The sequence below is a fragment of the Phoca vitulina genome, unplaced genomic scaffold (genome assembly GCF_004348235.1).
Source record: "Phoca vitulina isolate PV1807 unplaced genomic scaffold, GSC_HSeal_1.0 scaffold43, whole genome shotgun sequence".
Lineage (NCBI taxonomy): Eukaryota > Metazoa > Chordata > Mammalia > Carnivora > Phocidae > Phoca > Phoca vitulina.
In genome coordinates, this window is record NW_022589746.1 from 7,915,997 (window position 1) to 7,937,132 (window position 21,136).

Genomic DNA, 21,136 nt, shown 5'->3' on the forward strand with positions numbered 1-21,136 from the left:
TCGCGGCTCAATCCCAGGCCCCTGAGATCATGACCTGAGTTGAAGACAGACGCTTCACCAACTGAGACACCCAGGTGCCCTTGACGAAGTTTTTAGAAATCAGTGATCATGCTTTCCTTCCTTGTTTTTAAGATTTGTTGTTGATTTTGTCTGCACATGTGCTTGAAATTTTATATCACATAAGTACCATGAACTTTTTTCCTAGAAGTAATGTTTCTAGTTTAAATAATGGAGTCCAGTTCACTAATATGCTGTATTGTTTCACCAAAGGAATCATGATGTCCTTGTGTTTCAGCATTTGGACAGATTTGAGAGTAACTGTGTTGACCAAAGTAGCATCATAACTATACTTTCATCAGTGCCGTTGAGGTGCTCTGCTAAGCCCAGATAGCATGAAGGACCCAGAAGTGGGATGTAGTCAGGGGATGAGTAACATCTTTCCCAAAAGTCTGTCTTGTTCAGTTCTAGTGCCAAGAATGGATAACAGGAGGGCAGCCATAGGTCTGACATCTGAAGCTGAAATGGACAGGGAGGTGTTCCCCCCCATGCGATGCTGAGAACAGAATGATGCAGAAAGCTTCGGGGATTCCTCTGACAAAGCCTCAAACTGTCTGCCCGAGACATCACCATGACCGATCGATCCATCCCCCAGAGTCCAGAAGAAAAAAGGAACTCTTTTGAATGGAGATTCAGACCCAAACGTAAACCACAGAACAAATTGTCATGTATCAGTCTTCAGCCAGGCATCCAAGCAGGGACTTGATAAGATAGAAAATAGATGACTCTAGGTAAAAGATGGACATAGACAGCTGAAGCCAGCAGACCAATTCGGAATATGGTAATCTGGGATTGGGAACCTCATTTTGACTTAATATGTACGTAGCCCATAAGGCAGAGAGAGGCCAGTGCATTTGAAATTGGCCATAATGCTCTTCAGAGAGGGTGACCACACATGTGGGGTGTGGCAGCCCAGCTGTGTCTTTGTCCGAAGTGTGGGGAATGGTGCTGCTGACTACTGCAAGGGGCTATTAGTGTACTTCCCCCGGTTGTTAACATGTAGGGTGGTGAGTGCCCTCCCTCCAAGGAAGCCATTCCCTCCTGCCCCCTGCTCTTGCTCTGAGCCCTTCCTTCCAGCAGGGCCCTGGGCCCTTTGTGTGCAACCCCACTGTGACTTCTTTTAGACCAAACATTCTACAAAGGCAGGGAACATGTTTTATTGACTCGGTAACTCTAAAGCTCAATGCAGCGCTTGGTGCATCACGGCTACTTAATTAGTATGGATAAATCAAATGAAAATTTGAATTTAAAGAGTTTGAAATTTGGTCCTTAACCTGGGCATTTGTATGTGTCTTACTTTACTATTGTTGAATAGTAAACACTATTGAATGTTGAATTGGTGCAAAATATATAATGTTGCATCATTATATGGCTAGCATTGCTGAAGTTTTTAATTTCATAACTTGTTTTAAAAACATATACAGGTAGCATCTGTTACAAATTCTGTTTGTCGATGTGAGGAAAAAAATAGTGGGTTTTGCCTATTGCATTATAGAATTATATCCTATTTTCAGGGCGTCTGGGTGGCTCAGTCGTTAAGCATCTGCCTTCGGCTCAGGTCATGATCCCAGGGTCCTGGGATCGAGCCCGGCATCGGGCTCTCTGCTCAGCGGGAAGCCTGCTTCTCCCTCTCCCACTCCCCCCCGCTTGTGTTCCCTCTCTTGCTGTGTCTCTCTCTGACAAATAAATAAAATCTTAAAAAAAAAAAAAGAATTATATCCTATTTTGTTTTAAGATTTCAGTTCCTGTTGAAATGTAGCAACTGGCCTTAGTTGTTTAAAAGTCACTATTTTCCCCAGCTTTATTAAAATACAATTGGCATATAACATTATGTAATGTAAGGTGAACAAATCAACAACATATTGATTTGATACACCTCTGTATTGCGACTTGATTATCAGCATAGCATTAGTTAATACCCACATCATGTCAAATAATTACCATCTGTTTTTTTGTGGTGAGGACACTTAAGATCTAATCTCTTGACAACTTTCAAGTAGATAACATAGGATCATTAACTATAATCACTCTGCTGTACCTTAGATCCCCAGAACTTATTTATCTTATAACTGGAGGTGTGTACCCTTTGATCAGCATCTCCCCATTCTCTGCCCCACCCCCTAACTTCCTAGCCCCTGGGAACCACCACTCTGGCTCTCTGTTTTCCTCAGTTTGGCTTTTTTAGATTCCACATATATGTGATATCATATGGTATTTGTCTTTCTCTGTCTAACTTATTCATTTAGCACAGTGCCCTCAGGATTCACCCATGTTGTTGCAGTGGCAGGATTTCTTTCTTTCTCGTAGTTGAGTAACACCCCACTCTGTGTATATATCCATGCACGAACTCATAGGTTGTTTCCAGATCTTGGCTATTGTGAATAATGCTGCAGTGAACAGGAGAGTGCAGATATCTCTTTGAGACCCTGTTTTCATTCCCTTTGGATGAATATCTGGCAGTGTAATTGCTGGATCATGTCTTTCTATTTTTAATTTTTTGAGGAACCTTCATACTGTTTCCCACAGTGCCTGCACCCGTTTGTATTCCCACCAACAGCGCACAAGGGCTCCCTTTCCCCCACATCATCGCCAGCATTTATTATCTCTTGTCTTTTTGATCATTAGGCTCACTTTTATAATTAATATGTCTAAAATATTTTTTAAAACCATTAATAAATATCTGTATTTTGTTTTGCTTTGGTAGGCTATTTCAGTGTAGGAGTATTAGAAATGCTTCCCTTTTTTCCTGATCTCTATTAAATTTTAGATTATTTTAGGTGAGATTGTTAGAGCTATTTTTGTGTATGTGAGAGAGAGTGAGAGAGAGACAGAGAGAGACTGATTGATGACAGAGGTCAGTTTATCCTACTTTCCTAAGTATGTCCATACATTGACCAAGCTATTCATCTCTGACCAAGCTATTCATCTCTGATTCAAATGTTAGGAATTGGTCAAAAATGAAATATCATGCAAATTCAGTAGCTTTAGCAGTTCTTCTCAAATTACTGAGCAGCTCCTACGGGCAAGGCAAAGTGCTTTGTTCTGAGTAGATGGAAAGGAACAGAACAAATTTGGCCACTGTCCTAATGGAGCTCTATAGTCTGTGGAGGAAAAAGGTGCCAATCAAAGAAAAAAACCCAACTGACATAGATGTACATGAGGATACTTGATTGTTTGTAGATTTAATTTCTTTATACTAGAAGTGGATTCTATCACCCATAAGTGTTCAAAGATATAACAACTTCTCTTTTCGGTTTATAGATTTCCTGTTGCATGTGATGCAAGATTACTGTTTGAGCATAAGTAGGAATTTATTGATCTGGTGTTTCTCAAAATTGAGCAATTTATAGTTGCCCTTAGTGTTGATTTTAATTATTTTTATTATATGGTCACTTAAATATTTATAAATATCAGACCAGGTAAAAGCTCCCTGTGCTTATACAATCATAAACCCAAAAGAACTTTACAAGTTAAAATCAAAGAAAACCACAACACCAACAAAATGTAGACATTAACGTATTGTAGGACATTGTTTTGCTGAAGCGAAATTACCAGAATTGGATAGAAATATGTTTGTGTAATTTGTATCAATTTGTTTAATTTTTAGGATGTCGGTTCCTTATTTGGGTAATTATTTTTATCACTGTGGTTGCATTTCCTTTTAGCAAAGAGCTCATTTAAAACCACTGATCCATTTTTTTATGGGTTAATCAATTTAATAGTACAAATAATTATTCATTGGTTTTTTTCCTCCTAAACTTACTGAAATTAATCTCTTACAGATTGGTAAAGGGCAGGATCCATGCAATAAGTACATCTCTTTGGAAAGTTAATATAATTTCATTGCTATAGTTAAGATATTATAGGTTTGATATATCAATATATAATATATATCATAGTAAATACATTATATAATATTAATATATAAGCTACCATTACTTTATGATGACAATTATTTTACTACTTAATATGAAAAAATTCAACATGTTGTGATAGATTTTGTCTCTTTGTGGGGAAAGCAAATCATTTGTATGTTAAATTCTCTTCTGTTTTTTTTCACAGTAGACCAAAACTATTACAGTATGTTATTATCCTGAAAATATCTTCCATGTGTGATTTATTGCTACAAAGAAATTTTACATGCACAAAGAAGTGGATATGGGACAATTATTTTAATTTTGATGTTCGAGTATACCCTCTTAATAGAATAATACTCATTACCCAGTGAAAATTAGACCCTGCATTTAAAGTGACCCTGAGGCACAGACATAAAATTTAACAAAAATCACAAAAGAACCCTGAAGTAGCATGGCAGTATTCAGATGTAAACAGGTCATCCAGAGATAATCCTGAATATTTATGTTACACCAATTAGTATATTACATCTGTTTCCACTAGAGAGGGGTTAATGCCCTAGGGAGACAAGTCTGCAGATTACATAAAAGGCTAATATATTTTCTAATAGTTTTATATGTATCATGTGCATGTGTGTGAGAGAAAGAGAGTTCATATTTGAAAGCAAGCATCTGTCAAAACAAAAATAAACCATATATTCTTACATTTTTCCTCATAAGCAATGAAAACTATAAAACATACTATATCTGAAATTCCCATGGATTTTTCATATATCCGTCTGCTCCTCTAAAATCGCAATGTGCATTCTCCTTTTGAAAGTGTGTGGAAAGCACACCAGTGAATGGTAATGAGCTGGGAAGCTGAAAGTAGGACTTGGAAATTAGCAAGAGATGCTAAGAAGGAAAGAGGAAAAGGATTCTCAAAAATAGGGACCAACTGAAAATAAGGAAGATGGAACCACAGACAAGTTAGGAGAGGTTCATAGTTCTGAACTTGAGAAAAGCAGTCAGAAATTCTAACACAGCTTTGTTCCGTAGGCAGCTGTCTCTGATCAGGAAAGGAAGAAAATGAAGCGCAAAGGAGATCGATATTCCATGCAGACTTCTCTTATTGTGGCAGCTCTGAAGCGGTTGCTGCCCATTGGGTTGAATATCTGTGCCCCTGGGGACCAGGAGCTCATTGCTCTGGCCAAAAACCGATTCAGTATGGTAAGTTTCCTGTGCACACCGGTGATGACGATCTCTTGTCCTCCCAACTCTCAAATGTGTAGTCTCCTTCTGCTCACTACTCTGTGACAATATTTCATTGGCATTAAATGTTCTTTTGAGCAGTTTCTCTGCTTAAACTCTACCATTCAGATACAAAGACTGCCTATTTTTTTTTGTGGCTGTTTTTCTTTCTAAATTATGTTAATCACCTTCAGAGACTACTCAGGAACCATAGGGAAAAGATGCAAACAAGTTCCTGGTAGTGAAAAAAAAATGGATTCCATATGAACTCCTATATAAAATTTGTTATGAGACGTCTCTTCAAATTTTTGAGGGGTAATTTTTCACTGTTAGAAGAATCATCTACTGTGCTGATGGTGGCTGGATAAGGTGTTGACTTTTAAATCAGCAGCTCTTCTCCTTTGCAAGCTTTGAAATTTAAGGTTTCCAGATCTCTTTATGGCCCCTGTGTTTTCTCTTCATGGCTACGCAGATGCAATTTTACAAAAATATACAGTGGGATTACTATTTTATATTTAGGGAAATTGGAGCGCATATACTGAATGAAGCACCTTTCTGTGTATCCAGAGTTTAACACTGTGAGATAATTAAGGGGATGTTGTAGCAGAGTGGACTGCATGGATGCAGTTCTGCTAACGGTTGTTCTAGTATTTGATTCTCAGGATATGCTCCTTGTTATTACTGGAGCATGGGGGATATCATTAAGTGCCAAAATTACTTGGTGGAGATTTCAGAGAATAATGGAGACATACTTCTGTTTGAACCCAAGGGAACATGGTTCTCCCACTTCTTGTGAACTGGAAATTCTGTTCCATTGAGTCTTACCAGCACTTACTGTAGAAATAAAGTAGGTTGTTATCTTGTTTCTAGTCACAGCAGTATCAAGAAATTATCTGAAAAAGAACCCCCCCAAATTTGTGACATGTATTTAAATCCTGTAAATATGTTTATTTTGACATATACTATTTCAAAAGCAGTTAGATTTATTTCTGTTGACTTGTGACAGTTGATGCATTGTAAGACTTCTTTTAGGTAACATTTATTTCTTGACAGAAAGACACTGAGGATGAAGTACGAGATATAATCCGCAGTAATATTCATTTACAAGGCAAGGTAAGCCAGATTTAACCACATTTGGTATTTATGAATTAGTTAATCTCTCTTTGAATAGTACTACATATAATGTTACTTCAGCAGTTAAGAAAGTAGAAATATAATACTTTAATCAGTCTTTATTCTACTTGCAAACCTTTTGGTATTAAAGACTCTCAAGATAACAAATGATGGATTTTTAAAGTAGATCATCAAAGAATCTCAGACTTTGAAGAAAATCTGTCATGATTTGAAATAAAGGTTGGAGATTTCCTTCACTAGCTGTGTTTGAGGACTTTTGGGGACATGGAGACAGGTGTCCATAAGAATTTAAACTTTTACATCTAGTGACCAGAAATTAAATATGTGTATTTAAGAGTCATTAATACATAGGAGATATTAAGAGTTGCCGTAATAGGAATAAATGAATTTACCTAGGGAGGTGAAGGAAAACATGAATGGAAATCATGAGAAGAGCTACTTATTAATGTTGGGTAAAAAAAAAAAAAAATTTGTTAGAAGTACGTTCTGTAATCCAGTAAGCATTTACTATTATTTGGAATTTTTTTCATACTAGGAGATAAATTGTTCATATGTTCATGGAACCTCCTATGTAGTGTATGAAATCTAGCAGTTTATTATTTTGATTCAGTGTATTTGCTTCCATTCTGGTGTCCCTTCTGGAGAATTTTCTCAATTATGGAAATGTCCAAATGTCAAAAAGTAGTGACTACAATATAATGTTTGCTTTTCTGGGTATTAAAATGTTTCTTTCCAAGATCAAAACCATATTCTTCTTCTTTTAACACTTAGGACTACAATATGATAAAGGTGAGATGTAGCTTTCCAATATTCACAAGAAACAAATATTGATTAAAACAAATTTCATGTGCACTTTGATGTGTATGTACTCAGTCATACATTTAGTTATAAACTTGTCTAGAACAGGAGATGAATTCCTATTAGAGCTTGGTCCCTCTTCAGATAGCAAAAAGATTTTGAACATTTTAAAATGTACTAATAGATCTTCCAACTAAACCTCAAGTGAAGGGTTTATGCTACATATATGGGTATTTACGGAGATCATGTAGTCCTTGAAAGGGTCTCCCAGGGGACTCAAGACCGCACTTTGAGAACCATGGTCTAGGACAACCACTACCAAGTAGAGTCAGGAGATGTTTAGTACCTCTTAAGGAAGGTTCTGTGCTTCTCTCGGGAAATAATCAAATGAAAAAGGTTGTCTTGAAGAAGTAGAAGGAAATTTTTTTTTTTTAAAGGTTTTATTTATTTATTTGACAGAGAGAAACACAGCTAGAGAGGGAATACAAGCAGGGGGAATGGGAGAGGGAGAAGCAGGCTCCCCGTGGAGCAGGGAGCCTGATACGGGGCTCGATCCCAGGACCCTGGGATCATGACCTGAGCCAAAGGCAGACACTTAATGACTGAGCCACCCAGGCGCCCCAGAAGGAAATTCTTCCATTATATTCTAGAGGTTACTTGTAGGAGTACTGTGGACAATTTATATTGTGTACTGGGGAGTCAGGAAGAAAGAAGAGCAGAGAAGGAAACACATACATAATCAACATTTCACTTCAAAATGGATGAGACCTGAAAATAAAGTGGTAATGAATACATAGATTTCCTTTTTGACATTTCAGTCTATACTTGTGCTGCAAGTTAGGCACACATATTATGGAGCCATACAGATTAACAGAAGATGAATTCTTTTGTTCCTAACACCTTCTCAAATATATTGTCTTGAAATTGTAGGACTGGTAATCCTGGGAGCCAGAAGGAGTAATTTTATATTAGAAAGAATAAAGATTCTACTTATCTTGCCAAATACAAGTAAACATGTGTTAAAATTCAGAAGTACCAAACACAGTCCTCAGATGAAAAAAGTATATGGGAAAAAACATTTCGTTTTATCAAAGGACAAATGGTGTTTACAAGTCATTCAGTGTTTGCCTCTAGGTGAAAGTTATTTTTCACATTTCCAACTCTGTTTTCTCAGACTAGGAGTTGTGAAGTTTCAGATGTTGTCCATTTACCTTTGCTTCATTACCCTCTGTCTCCCATTCTTAATGGAAATTTGAAAGGGGAAGAGAAATATAAAGGGATTGCTTTGCCTGTTTTTAATGACATAGTTATTTCTATGTTATTTCTTTGCAGTAATGTGATCTGTTCCTTGTAAGGATGCTTGTATTTTTCAGTTTCTATGATTTTATAATAATCCTTCTCAAAAACATACAGAATTCAGTTATATCTCCCACTCAGGAAAATTGACAGTGTTAAAAAGACTCCTTTATTATAGAATATGACTTTATTAACCTTCCATCGGTTTATATTGCTATCTTTGTTTCAGTGAAACTGAGCTCACTTGTAGAGTCCCTCTATTTATAGTTAAGTGTGATCCCATATCATTGCCTGTGAAAATAAGTAGGTAGATCTTTCAGTGTTTGTGAAAGGGGCAAAGAAAGATAGAAGGTTGCTTTGTCTACTTCCTTGCCTTGACTATGTCCAGCTCATCCTTACATCTTAGGCAAAACTTCCCTTGTTCAGGGGAATCTTACCAACCACCAGCAGGTTAAGTTGAAGCTCACGATACCTTATATTTCTCTTGAGTAGCCTTCATCACAATTGTACATATTTAATTTCTATCTTCTCCACTAGATGATTAATTTCATGAGTATGAGATCACTCTCTGACCTGATCTCTGCACAGAGTTTTGACACTGGGCTACACGCAATAAAGTAGGTCTTACCCCCTTTAGGTTGTAACCTTGTATTTTTGAAACTTTTTCCTTTTTTCTGCAGCTGGAGGATCCTGCTATCAGATGGCAAATGGCTCTTTACAAAGATTTACCAAACAGGACCGAAGATACATCAGATCCGGAGAAGACTGTGGAAAGAGTATTAGATATAGCGAATGTGCTTTTTCATCTTGAGCAGGTTAGATTCTGCATTGATTCCATTGTATTTGCCTTAACCATGTAAGCGCATTTTAAATGATTCATTGTTAGCTGTGGGCCAAAAAACATAATATGTTTAGCATATTTATTATAAAGAATATATGATTCAGGAGCGCTTATATCTAATAAGCAAAATTTCCAAGCTTATAATTTTTGTAGCAATATATAGCTAATGTATTTTGGGATATCACAGCCTTTGTTTTTTTGTCTTTTCTCAAAATATTTCTGTGATTATACAGATAAATAGGATTATATATTTAATTTTAAATCATTCTAGAGTTACCTGATTCCATGTTCTACATATCATTTTTTATTACTGCTTATAACAACATGTTTGAGATGCTGTCACTAGTTTAGTATTTGAATTTTTTTTTGGTCATTTGCTTCACCTTTCCTTTTATTATAGATATTTTTGAGTTAATTTTCTCCAAGATCAGCAATAAATTACATTTAGAGAAGAGCAGTGCATTGATATTAAAATTGTGTGAGAATAGTGTTTTTATATAATTTTTCAGTTGTATCCTACCTTAAACTACAAAGTTCACTATGTGTTTGATTTCCTTATTCATTATTCAGCAATTCCCAAACCAATAATATTTGAAACATTATCCATCCATGGGTTATATTGTTGTGTAAGGAATGTTCTGGTTTAGGTAAAATATCTGTGATACACAGACATCATCCCTGTTTCTCATGAGGTGCGTTCAGCAGAATGACACCAAGTGAGGGAGCTCAGTATGAACCCAACAGTGTGATCTCTCCTTGGACCTTCATGACAGTCCTCACCTGACATGGCAGGTCTCTCATTTTACAACAAACATAAAATAATAAAAGGGCCTATGTCATCTCAGGAACTTTGTCACCTAAATGTTTTGAAGACCATATTGGCATAGCAATAACAAACATTTTTCTTTGATTCCTATTTAATGTTATCTGGTGATCCTATCCCAGCCTTGACCAGTTAAATAACATAAGGATATCACCTAATGTAGTATCCTTTTACTTTCCTTCTTGCTTACTCAAGTGCCTCTCAAACATTAATAACTTCTCCCATGGCATACAATTTATCACTACACCTGATGAAATTTAACTAGGATACCCTTAAACCACATGGCTATCGACATGTATTTACATTGTTTAACACCACACTATTAATCATATAATATAATAAAATTTAGGAAACTTAATATTCCCCTAAATATTTCCGTAATATTTTCATGAAATATTAAATAAGTACAAATTATCAGTCAGTAGGTGATGAGACTTAAGGTAATGAAATTTTATTGACATATAAAGTCATAGAGTTGTTTTTCCAGCATTGTATACATATTTAAGAGGACTATTAAATATCTATTTAATGTGTACTGGAGGATTATTTCTGGCAGTAGTACTCTACCATAAGGTTTTTTTTGTTTTGTTTTGTTTTTTAGAGAGGGTGGGGGGCGGGGCAAAGAGAGGGAGACCAAGAATCCCAAGCAGGCTCCACACGCAGCACAGAGCCTGACGCAGGGCTCAGTCTCACAACTCTGAGATCATGACCTGAGCTGAAATCCAGAGTCAGATGCTCAACCAACGAGCCACCCAGGCACCCCATACTGTAAGGTTTTAATTCTTCCTAGTTTTCATGCACATGTCTGGATTTGTTTGAATGAATTTTAGATAACATTAAATGAAGCTTATTGAAATCTGATGATGTTTTATTCTAGCGACATATATTGATAACTGTATTCAATTGTAATGAACGAAGTCATATGTAGTGAGATTCATTCTATGACGCAGCCATTCCCTCCATGAACGTTTATTGTATGCACTACCGTATGGCAGCATTAGACTGCAGGTTCTGGGGATTGAATGCTGTCTCTCGACTCAAGTAGGTCATGCCGTAGTAGGGCATGTGGACACATAAATAGATAAAGATGTAATGATACAGATGTGCCGGGACACAAAATGTGCTGAATAGACATATAAAGAGTCCAGACAGTCTAGTTGCCAAGTAGGTGATCTCCATAATCTTAAAGGAATTTTCTAGGAAAAGGTAAGGGGGTCAGATTTTAGTTAAGGTCAACTATTCTTCACATTGTTAAGAATATGAGTAAAAAGAAATCATCAATTACCAAAGACTAGAAAAGAGTGAAAGATGGGCCACAAGAGGAATTCATGCCTTCAATACCTCTATTCTAATGTTAATTTGTCCCTCATTCATTGAGTAGCTTGCGAAGAATATCTTCACTTGCTCAACTCAATGCGAAAACAGTGGGTGTGTAGCAGATATTTGATTTAATTTATCTCCCGTATCAGCAACCTTTGCAATTGTATATTTTATTTCTTTTTTTTTAAGATTTTATTTATTTGAGAGAGAGAGAGACAGAAAGCCCCACAAGCAAGGAGAGTGGCAGGCAGAGGGAGAAGCAGGCTCCCTGCTGAGCAAGGAGCCCGATGTGGGGCTGGATCCCAAGACCCTGGGATCATGACCTGAGCAGAAGGTAGAGGATTAACCAACTGAGCCACCCAGGTGCCCCTGCAATTGTATATTTTATACTGCACATCTGGTCATTGGTCCCATGAGAGTAACCTGTCCCCTTGCAATTTCCTAATACTCAAACTCAAGCCAGGCTAACACATCAGCACCTCCCGGCATTCAGACAGTTAGAAGAAACCTCACTATTCAGGGACTTTTCATGTATAATAAAATGCTCTGCCACGTGGTAAGCTTCATGATGACAGACACATTTTCTACCATGTTCCCAACTGGATCTTCAATGCTTCGGTACTTTATTGTAATTGTTGACTGCCACCCACACCGATCAGAATGCCGGATTCCCACAGAAAGCTAGTCTCTACAGACTGAGTCTCAAAATGGAACTTGAATGCATCGGATCTAGTTGAACAGTACTACCCTTGATTCACTTAACACAGTCATCCAGAAGAAAACAGAGGACAATTGTCAGAAAGTGTTTACTGATCCTGTGGAGGGATGACCATCACAGAAATAAGTGTTTTCCAATTATACAAGTTGCTTCGTTAAAATTTCTAAACCACTGTAGTCCAGACATTGTTAATGCATTATGACATTCATATTTTGACCCTTTACCGCAAAGGATAATAGATTTTAGTTTTATTTTTTTAGCTAATGCAACATTTTTATTTCTTCCAGAAATCTACATGTATGCGCCGGAGATATTACAGTCTGGGAAGTACAGTGTTCAATTACCTAGAGACTACTAATTAATTTAGAATTACATGTTGGGTTTTTTTTCTCTCTAATACTTATAATTAATCTCTTTTTCGTCTTGGAGCTCCAAACACCATTAGCTAAATATATAGCTTGCTTGCCTCATTTACTACAACTTTGAATTCTCATTTGTCCCTCTCTAACAAAATAATTACGTATTTTAACATTTTTGCAAAATTAAATTCTTTACCTCACTCCTAGTAATATGTTCCCGAAGCCTTGTCATCTTCTCTCCATCCTATTATATTAAGGAACAGTTGAATTTTCGGTAGAATTTTCTGTGTCTGCCTCTATTCCTGTTGACTGCTGTAAACTCTTAGGATAAAATTGGTTTAAATGGGTACATAAGTAAGTAGGTTAATTTTTTGTGTAGACAGAAAGTATGTTTTAGAACCATAACCAAATTCTGAAAACATGATTTTATGTAGAATGGTTTTATATTTCTTTGATTTTTAGAGATGACATAGCTTCTTAAGTACACACTACTGGGGAAATATTATATTTTGACTAAAGAAAATATGAAACATTTAAACCTATTTCGAATTTAACATTGGGTTACCTCTAGGACATGGGTTTTTCCATAATAATTGTAAGGTACTCGAAATTGAAATTGAAATTCCAAAAGTTTTTAATCTAAAAGGCACAGCTGTTTAATACTGTATTTTTGAGGGTAGTCTGGGGTTTAAATATTTAATTTTTTTTTTTGTATCCTTTTACCTCAGGTGGAGCATCCACAGAGATCAAAGAAGGCTGTATGGCACAAACTGTTATCCAAACAGAGGAAAAGGGCAGTGGTAGCCTGCTTCCGGATGGCTCCGTTATACAATCTGCCAAGGTCAGACTTTTTTTAATGTCTGTAATAGATTGAAGTTATTTTTTTCCCTACTAAGCAGTAGGAGTATAGCGTCCATTTTAACATGAGTTCAATAGTCTGAGAGACAGATGGAAGAGATGCTTTGGTTCTTCTGTGTAATACTTGAGTTTGTTTTTCTTCGCTGGGTGTTCCCAGAGGACTAAGGTCTACAGTGTGATTGTTAAATACTCTTAAATACCGAGGAAAATCTGCTCACATATGTAAGGCAGGGTGGGGTAATTAGGAACTCAGACAACCTTGATTTGAATCCTGGCATCTCAGCTGATGGCTGCCTGACATTGGTCAAGTTTCTTCATGTGTACCATGATGAGATTTGCCTCATGGACTTGTTCAGATGACCTAATGGGTTGAGGTACAGGGTGCTTAGAGCCGAACTTAACACTGTACATGTTAATTGTTATTTATTATTTTGAGGGATTGTCTGTCTTGGGGAGAAGAACTGATATGGAACTAGTTCATGGAAATAACATCACTGCGTTCAACAGACGCCCCCCCCACCTTCTCTTACAGCGGGCGTACTTGTTAATAGAGAAATAACCTGGTACATTTGAGTCTGGCTCCTTGGCCGAGGTGCCAGTTCAGCCTCCTTGTAGTTTTCCCAAGAGACTGTGCCCGTTCCACTCGGAGCTTTGTGTCAGTGGCATCATCCCCACATCTGGTAAACAGGACTCGGCTCAGCTGCATCTCTTTTTCGGAGCATGCTCTTCCACTCCTTGCAAATGGAATGCTTCGTCCTCTTTGTTGCTGGGATGCTTTTCCAGACCTCTAGCTGTGGGCATGTTCCTGTAGCGTTGGGCCTATTTGTCTCTCTGATCCGGACTTTGAGATCCTTTAGAGTGGTGTTCAATTTTATATCCTCAGTACCTAGAACTCTGACTTGCAGTACATGTTCGAATAAATAAATGAGTCAGGGAGTAAAACAAAACAAAAAAGCAAACAAACTTCACACATTCCCCTTTCACTAAGACAGCTGGACTCCTTGCTCTGACACACTCACTGAGTATAAAAATACATGAATTTCCCCCTCAGACCACGTACGCCTTTTAAATTCTCTGACTCCGTTATGGGGTCACCAGTTAGTCACTAGAACATTAACTTTGAATTCATTGTCTTATTCCTTTTCTGGTCACTCCTATCCAGTCATTCTCCAAGTTCCATCAGATTTTTTCTTTGATCTGCTTCACAGGGATACTCTTCCCTTAATGGCCACCTCTTCAGCTCACTTGTTTATTGCCTCTTATCAGGTTGATGGCAGCAGATTCCGAGCTCGTTTCCCCGATGTCACAGAGTCTGCTGATCCACTCCCTCTGATAAAACGTTTTCAAAAGTGTATCCCTTTTTGGGGTGGCTCTCAAAGCTGGTGCTTTGGGGAAATACACTCAAATTCATTTCAGAAACACCCAAGCTTCAACCTATTGAATCAGCATTTCTGTGAGTGCTTAGCAAGTGTATTGTGCAGAAGCTGCTTGGGTGGTTCTGCTGTCCCAGGAAAGCTGAGCCCATCCTTTGTCATGCCTGTTTCATGCACAGGACTTTACGGCGATTTCTAGCAGTTCCAGGTGCATCGTCAGTTCCTCCCATTGATTTTCCAGACTCTTCGTAAACCTATCTGAGCGTATGCCTCATAACTGCATAGCCTGCCCTTAGTACCGCTAGGCTCAGCTTTCCATCCTGTGATGGCACGTCTCCTTTTAACACTTCTGATATTCTCTTAGGATGTTTCCTTATGGTCATGACTTTCTTTTATCCTTTCTTATGGTGGCGTCTTATCTGTACCTCTCATCAACTTCATGATGAGTTTATTGATTCTTTTAGTCTTTGGTGCTCTTTTATTTCATAGGCAACCATTTAAACTTCAGTATCCTAGGATTTAGTCTTTGGATACATACTCCTATTAAGTTCACGTAATACATTTTGTTTTGTAATCTTCAGGGTCTGTACCAAATGTTAACTCAAACACTGAATAATTCCTTTATGAACGCTTAGTACATGGTTTATCCAGAGCCACCTTATTGTCATAATAGCTACCACTTAATGACCATCTGTCTACCCACTGTGCTTTACATTGTTTATCTCCTTTTACATCTTGCAAAACTGAAGTGCAGATGGGGTTCTCCTAGTTTTATCAATGGAAAAAGTGAAAGTTGGTAAAGTGAATAACTTGGCCGGTGTGTTGTGAAGCTTAGAAATGCCCGAGCCAGAATTTGAATGTAAGTCAGCCTGTGATCTGAGAAGCCTTGCCTTCTTCACTACGATGTATTGCCTCTGCAATCATGAGTAGGAAGTTTGTTGTTTTATCTTTCTTAGTGCATGGAAAGTCCAGTGATAAAGCACTAATGAATACTTTTCCAGTGTATTTAAAAAATTCTTTGTTTGAAATTGTGCTTATCTTTTAGGCACCGGGCTGTCAATCTCTTTCTTCAGGGATATGAAAAGTCTTGGATTGAAACAGAAGAACACTACTTTGAAGATAAACTGATAGAAGATTTAGCAGTATGTTTTTAATGGGGTTATAAGATGAAAGAGGGTTTGGTGGAATAACATTGGTGTGAGCACTTATCATATTGAAGAGAAAATATCATTGTAGCGTATTCATCCTGGGAAACTTATTCTTGATTGTCATTGCATTCAGTGTTTAGGGAAAATTTTATCCTTATTTCAGAGAGCTCTCTTCAACACCATGCAATTCAGAAGTGAAGCTGAATGATAGTTTATTATTAACCAAATGTTGATTCCATTATTCTCTTAAATTCTTCCTCAAAGCCCCTTTAACCACCTCAGAACCAGTATAGAGCTATAAAAGCTGAACCATAATGAAGTTATTCACCAAACATAAGTGAAGGTTAACAAAGCCAATGAAAAGTAGCTGGTTTTTAAAAACACACAGGGCAGAGAATGATAGACTGGATACAAGAAGGACAGGAAGTCATGGTAAATGTAGATGGCAAGTAGATTTTTGGTTCCACCATGCTGTGCTGGTGAGGACGCTCTTGTACTGAGAGCAGAGCACTCTGGACAGCCATTGTCTTATTCTTTTCTAAGTTGTGGATCTGTTAAAATATCTGATTAAAGCCATCTTCTCAGGAAAATTTATAAGCATATTGTCTAGTAGAATTTTGCAGACTAGTTGGAGGCTTCATGATTCCCAAGTTAATGACCTCCTGTCTAAAAGTTATTTTTCAACTCACAAGTTATCAGGGAATATTGGATAAACTGATATAATTCATGAATGCTTGACCTTGATTTTCCCTATATATTTTAAGTGAATTCAGTTTGTCTTTAGAACCAAAACAACCCATAGAATATTAGATAGCTTATAGAAATTTACCCAGTATCTACAATATTAAGCCATAAATCCAGGAAAAGAAGATCTTTTATGTAGAGAAAAAATCAGTCTGTGTTAAAAATAGAGCTACCCTACAACCCAGCGATTGCACTACTAGGTATTTACCCCAAAGATACAGATGTAGTAAATAGAAGGGGCACATGAACCCCAATGTTCATAGCAGCAATGTCCACAATAGCCAAACTGTGGAAGGAACCGAGATGCCCTTCAACAGACAAATGGATAAAGAAGATGTGGTCCATATATACAATGGAATATTACTCAGCCATCAGAAAGGGTGAATACCCACCATTTGCATCGACATGGATGGAACTGGAAGGGATTATGCTAAGTGAAATAAGTCAAGCAGAGTCAAGCAGAGAAAGACAATTATCGTATAGTTTTACTCATTCACTCAAACTGAGGGTTACAGAGCAGAAGGGGGTTGGGGAATGGGGTGGCCGGGTGATGGCTATTAAGGAGGGCACATGTTGTGATGAGCACTGGGTGTTATACATGACTAATGAATTGTTGAACACTACAACAAAAACTTATGATATACTATATGCTGGCTAACTGAACATAATAAAAAAATAAAAATGAAAAAAGAAATCAAGAAAAAAATCAGTTTGAATGTGTAAGGCAATAGAGATATAAAAGTCATTAAACCATTCAACAAACAGTCAAGATTAACTAATTCTACATTGAGTAAAAATGCTTAATAATTTTCCTCGTGTTAGAAGTTCTAATAGTACAAAAGTATTCTTTTTAAGTTTAAAGTAACTGAAAAAAAAAAAAACATGTAAGTGGTTCAAGCATTAAGTCATTTAGCATTCTTTACCTGACATTGTTTGTGTAGGCAAGGAAAATGTTTTGTTTGATAATAATCAGTTTTCACTGCTCTGTGAACTAAATGTTTATACTTGGAGTGACTGAGGATTTTGTTGTAATTCTTTGCAAATTGAGCCCTCCCTAAAGCTGAAATCTCTGTACCAAGTACACTCCCAGTTGTGAATCTGCTTCTAAGAATAGCATTCAGAATTTTTAAATGATGTGAGTCATCCTTGCTCACAGTGTCTTTTGGTCCAATTATTAAATATCTTTTTTTTTAAGCTGCATAGTTTTGCATTGATTAATGTAATACACACACATGCATGCACAATGTATATAAAATACACATGTGCATGCACAGTGCCTAAAAGCACACACACTTGCATGCACATTGCATGTAAAACACACACATGCACACGCACACCAGAGCAGGAAGAAGATGGCTTTCCTTTTAGTCATTGTTCCTGACCCTCATATTACTCCTGGCTTTGTGTGTGCATTTCATTTAATGTGAAATTTTATCAATTTGGCTTTTTTGTAGAAACCTGGAGCCAACCCTCCAGAAGAAGAGGAAGGCACGAAGAGAGTTGATCCCCTCCATCAGCTCATCCTTCTGTTTAGTAGAACAGCTTTAACAGAGAAATGGTATGGTTGGGAGGGTTCGTGTGAGCATAGGAAGAACAGATAAAGAAACCCCATGTCTGAGTATCTTGTGTTTCACACATTCATGTTGCAATTTCATCTTGTTCTTGTTAGGAGAGAGAATTGTTCCGAGATAGGACCAGTCTGCCATACACCTGTGGACGGACATTCATTCAAGTTCAGGCTTTAATGTCTGTCTGTGAGCTCCAATTTTTTGTAACAATTTTGTCATTAGCTGATGCAGTTGATCCCGAATCTTATGAAATTATTTTTTCTTTACCACAAATGGCCTTTATAAATAAAACAAAAGAGCCCAAAGCAAATTCCAGTACGAAAAAATGTGTGGAGGCCAAGGGTGACCCAAATTTCCTGGGTAGATTGTGTCTCCATTGTGCAGTGGGTCTTAGGAAACCTTTAGGAGGCGGGTGAGCCATCAACTCAACAGGACGTTTCTTTGAGGTCTGTTTTAAGGGCATTCTCCATTTTCTGTGGCTTCTACAGTCTTATTTGTATGAATTCACCAAAGCCACAAAGGCCGAACCTCTGTGTAGTTAAACCTCTATGTCCTCAGATGCCCAGTAATCAAAATGGGCTCAGCATTTGCTCATAATAGGGTGCACTGCAGAGATTCTGTGGATGAAATCTTTCAGAGGTTATAAAACATTTGTCTGCCTCCCTGCCATGCAAAAGGGAGCCTACTCTCATTCCTGCAAAAGCTGGAAGATAATTTAATGATCAGTCCTATCCACATGAGTCTTTTGAGAGTCTAGACGAGTTCATTTGACCTCTATGCATGCTGTAATAATGCACATTTCTCCCTCTTAGCCAATGTGATCCATCCTTCTCTCACGATGTCTCTCTCTCTATTATTTCCTAACTAACAAAATCATCTCATCCCTAAGCATAGAGCAACCCTCTGTCTGGCATTGTCAGGTAATGAGGTATTTTCATAAGTGAATTTTTCTGATGGCTGAACCTTAAAACTGCTAAAATAACTTTGCAAATATTAGGTACTTTTTGATGGAAACCTTTCTTCATGAATTAATGGTTTCCATACGTCTTAAGAAGAAGATATTAAACATATTTCTTAATTTTTAAGAATCACTATGTTGTATTTTTGAACAGTGTAGTAGCATAATAATTTGGGGAATCTTCCCATCAAATGTCAAATATCACTTCTGCTGTCAAAAGCCCCTACCTCGTTTAAACTTGCTTGTTTCAGCTTGTGTAGTTTCAAGAAAATTAAAGCTGTTACATTTGTATGTAAATCAGTAGACCATTTATTTTGTGAGACTTGAAGGCCTCTTCTGGAAGGTAAGATGGGTCAGCTGTTTAGGTCTGAGATCTTTGCTGTCTGATTCTACCATATTTTTGAATGATGACTTTGCCTAAGTTTTGTGTTTACTTCATTTTAAAAGGGCATACTGGTTGAAAAATAAAGGTTATTTTATACAGTGATGGCAGTTTTACATATGACTAGCCTCCTACTTAAAAACTCACGTTTTCTTCTTGTTTTTCATAGCAAACTGGAGGAAGATTTTTTATATATGGCTTATGCAGATATTATGGCAAAGGTAAGTAAATATATCTTGATTTTAATGTTTAATTTTAATAAAGGAAAATCATTTTCATCTGACAAAGGATAAAGAATCTATGTATTTCTGGGTCCAAATAAAATACTGTTAAATCTTAGAAACCTAAAGGGTATTAATCTCAATTTTCCACTTGTTGCATGAGTCTCTGTTCTGACTTCCTTTACAGATAATCATTGTTTGCTCTCTTAACATTTTTTTTTATGGGGAACCATTAAGTTTCCAAACATTCATTCATTCATTTAACAAATACTTACGGGGCATCAAGGTATTGGAGGTAACATGGTGAATAAGAAGGAAATGCACATACCCTTCCTGGAGTTTATAGTCTGATGGAGAAGACAAAATGTAAGCAGGTGATTGCAGAAAGCTCTGCTAAGTTTAATGGTAGAGGCGCTATTAGGGGTATAGGGAAGAGGTTGCATAGGAGAGTAGTGAGGGTTGCTTAGGCTAAGGTTTATGGAAGTCCTTGACTGCCTAATGACGAGTGGACCATGCAAAAATAGGAACAGCTCATATTTACTGAGTCTCTATTTCATTTATATCTCACAAGAGGAGGGTGGATGAGGGGATGAGTTTAAAAGAGGAGTCAGGGTGTCTCTGAGGCCTCTGATGTGGGCAACTGGGTCTGCAGTGGTACCAGATACTGAGATGGGGAGCGCTAGAAGAATTGTAGGCCTGGAGTAAAGGGGAGAGATGGCAAATTGTATTTTGGACATGTGAGTTAAAAATGCCTGTAAGACAGCCCAGTGGAGAGGTCAGATACGTGATGAGGCATTCCTGTCTGACATTCAGCATCTCAGGGACAGCTAATAAATACAGATTTGGGTTGTATGCACATTTGAAGGGAATCGAGGCCATACGAGTGGATGGTCTTGCCCCAGGCAGAGAAGGCATCATGAGAGTGAAAGGCCCATGACCACGCCTTTAAGGACATGGATATATAAAAGAGGATTAGAAGAAAAGGAACCCATAAAAAAAGGGGGTGGGGAGAGAATCTTAAGTGTGAGCATATGTAGGAGCTGTGGGCCTAAGTGGGTACTCAACAGAACCATATGCTGCTGGGGGTATGGATGAACAAGGTGAGGATTGAGACATCTCTGGGATTTAGTACATGTGCATCATGTGACCATGGTAAGAACAGTTTCAGGAGATTATGGAGAGAAGCCATTGGCGGCGTGGGTGCCATATTGTAGGGAAGAAAGTAGAGATTCACATGTGAGATGTGGCCTAGACATTTCTTTACTAGAAGATTGAGAGAGGGGAGAAACAATATAAAGGGACCAATATCTAGATGGAATTGTGACGTTGAAGGGGGATTATTTTTGTTTGCTTGACATTTGTTTACTTTTACGTGAGAGATTTGAACATGCTTCTCTCCTGGTGGGAAGGAACCAGTAGAGAGGGCAAGGGAGTAATTTGTGGTGTGAGGTCTT

The 21,136-nt window shown here is 37.5% G+C and overlaps 1 protein-coding gene across 3 annotated transcripts in view; it reads left to right on the forward strand.

Moving 5' to 3' along the window:
* The window catches only part of RYR2 (ryanodine receptor 2), a 739,460-nt gene that overhangs the window by 619,726 nt on the left and 98,598 nt on the right, over window positions 1-21,136 (forward strand). For all 3 annotated transcript variants that reach the window (XM_032430318.1, XM_032430320.1, XM_032430321.1), the window contains 7 exons: window positions 4,950-5,120; window positions 6,195-6,254; window positions 9,050-9,184; window positions 13,159-13,271; window positions 15,707-15,803; window positions 18,008-18,111; window positions 19,631-19,682. In XM_032430318.1, coding sequence (XP_032286209.1) covers window positions 4,950-5,120; window positions 6,195-6,254; window positions 9,050-9,184; window positions 13,159-13,271; window positions 15,707-15,803; window positions 18,008-18,111; window positions 19,631-19,682 — 732 coding nt within the window. The remainder of the gene's footprint in view (window positions 1-4,949; window positions 5,121-6,194; window positions 6,255-9,049; window positions 9,185-13,158; window positions 13,272-15,706; window positions 15,804-18,007; window positions 18,112-19,630; window positions 19,683-21,136) is intronic.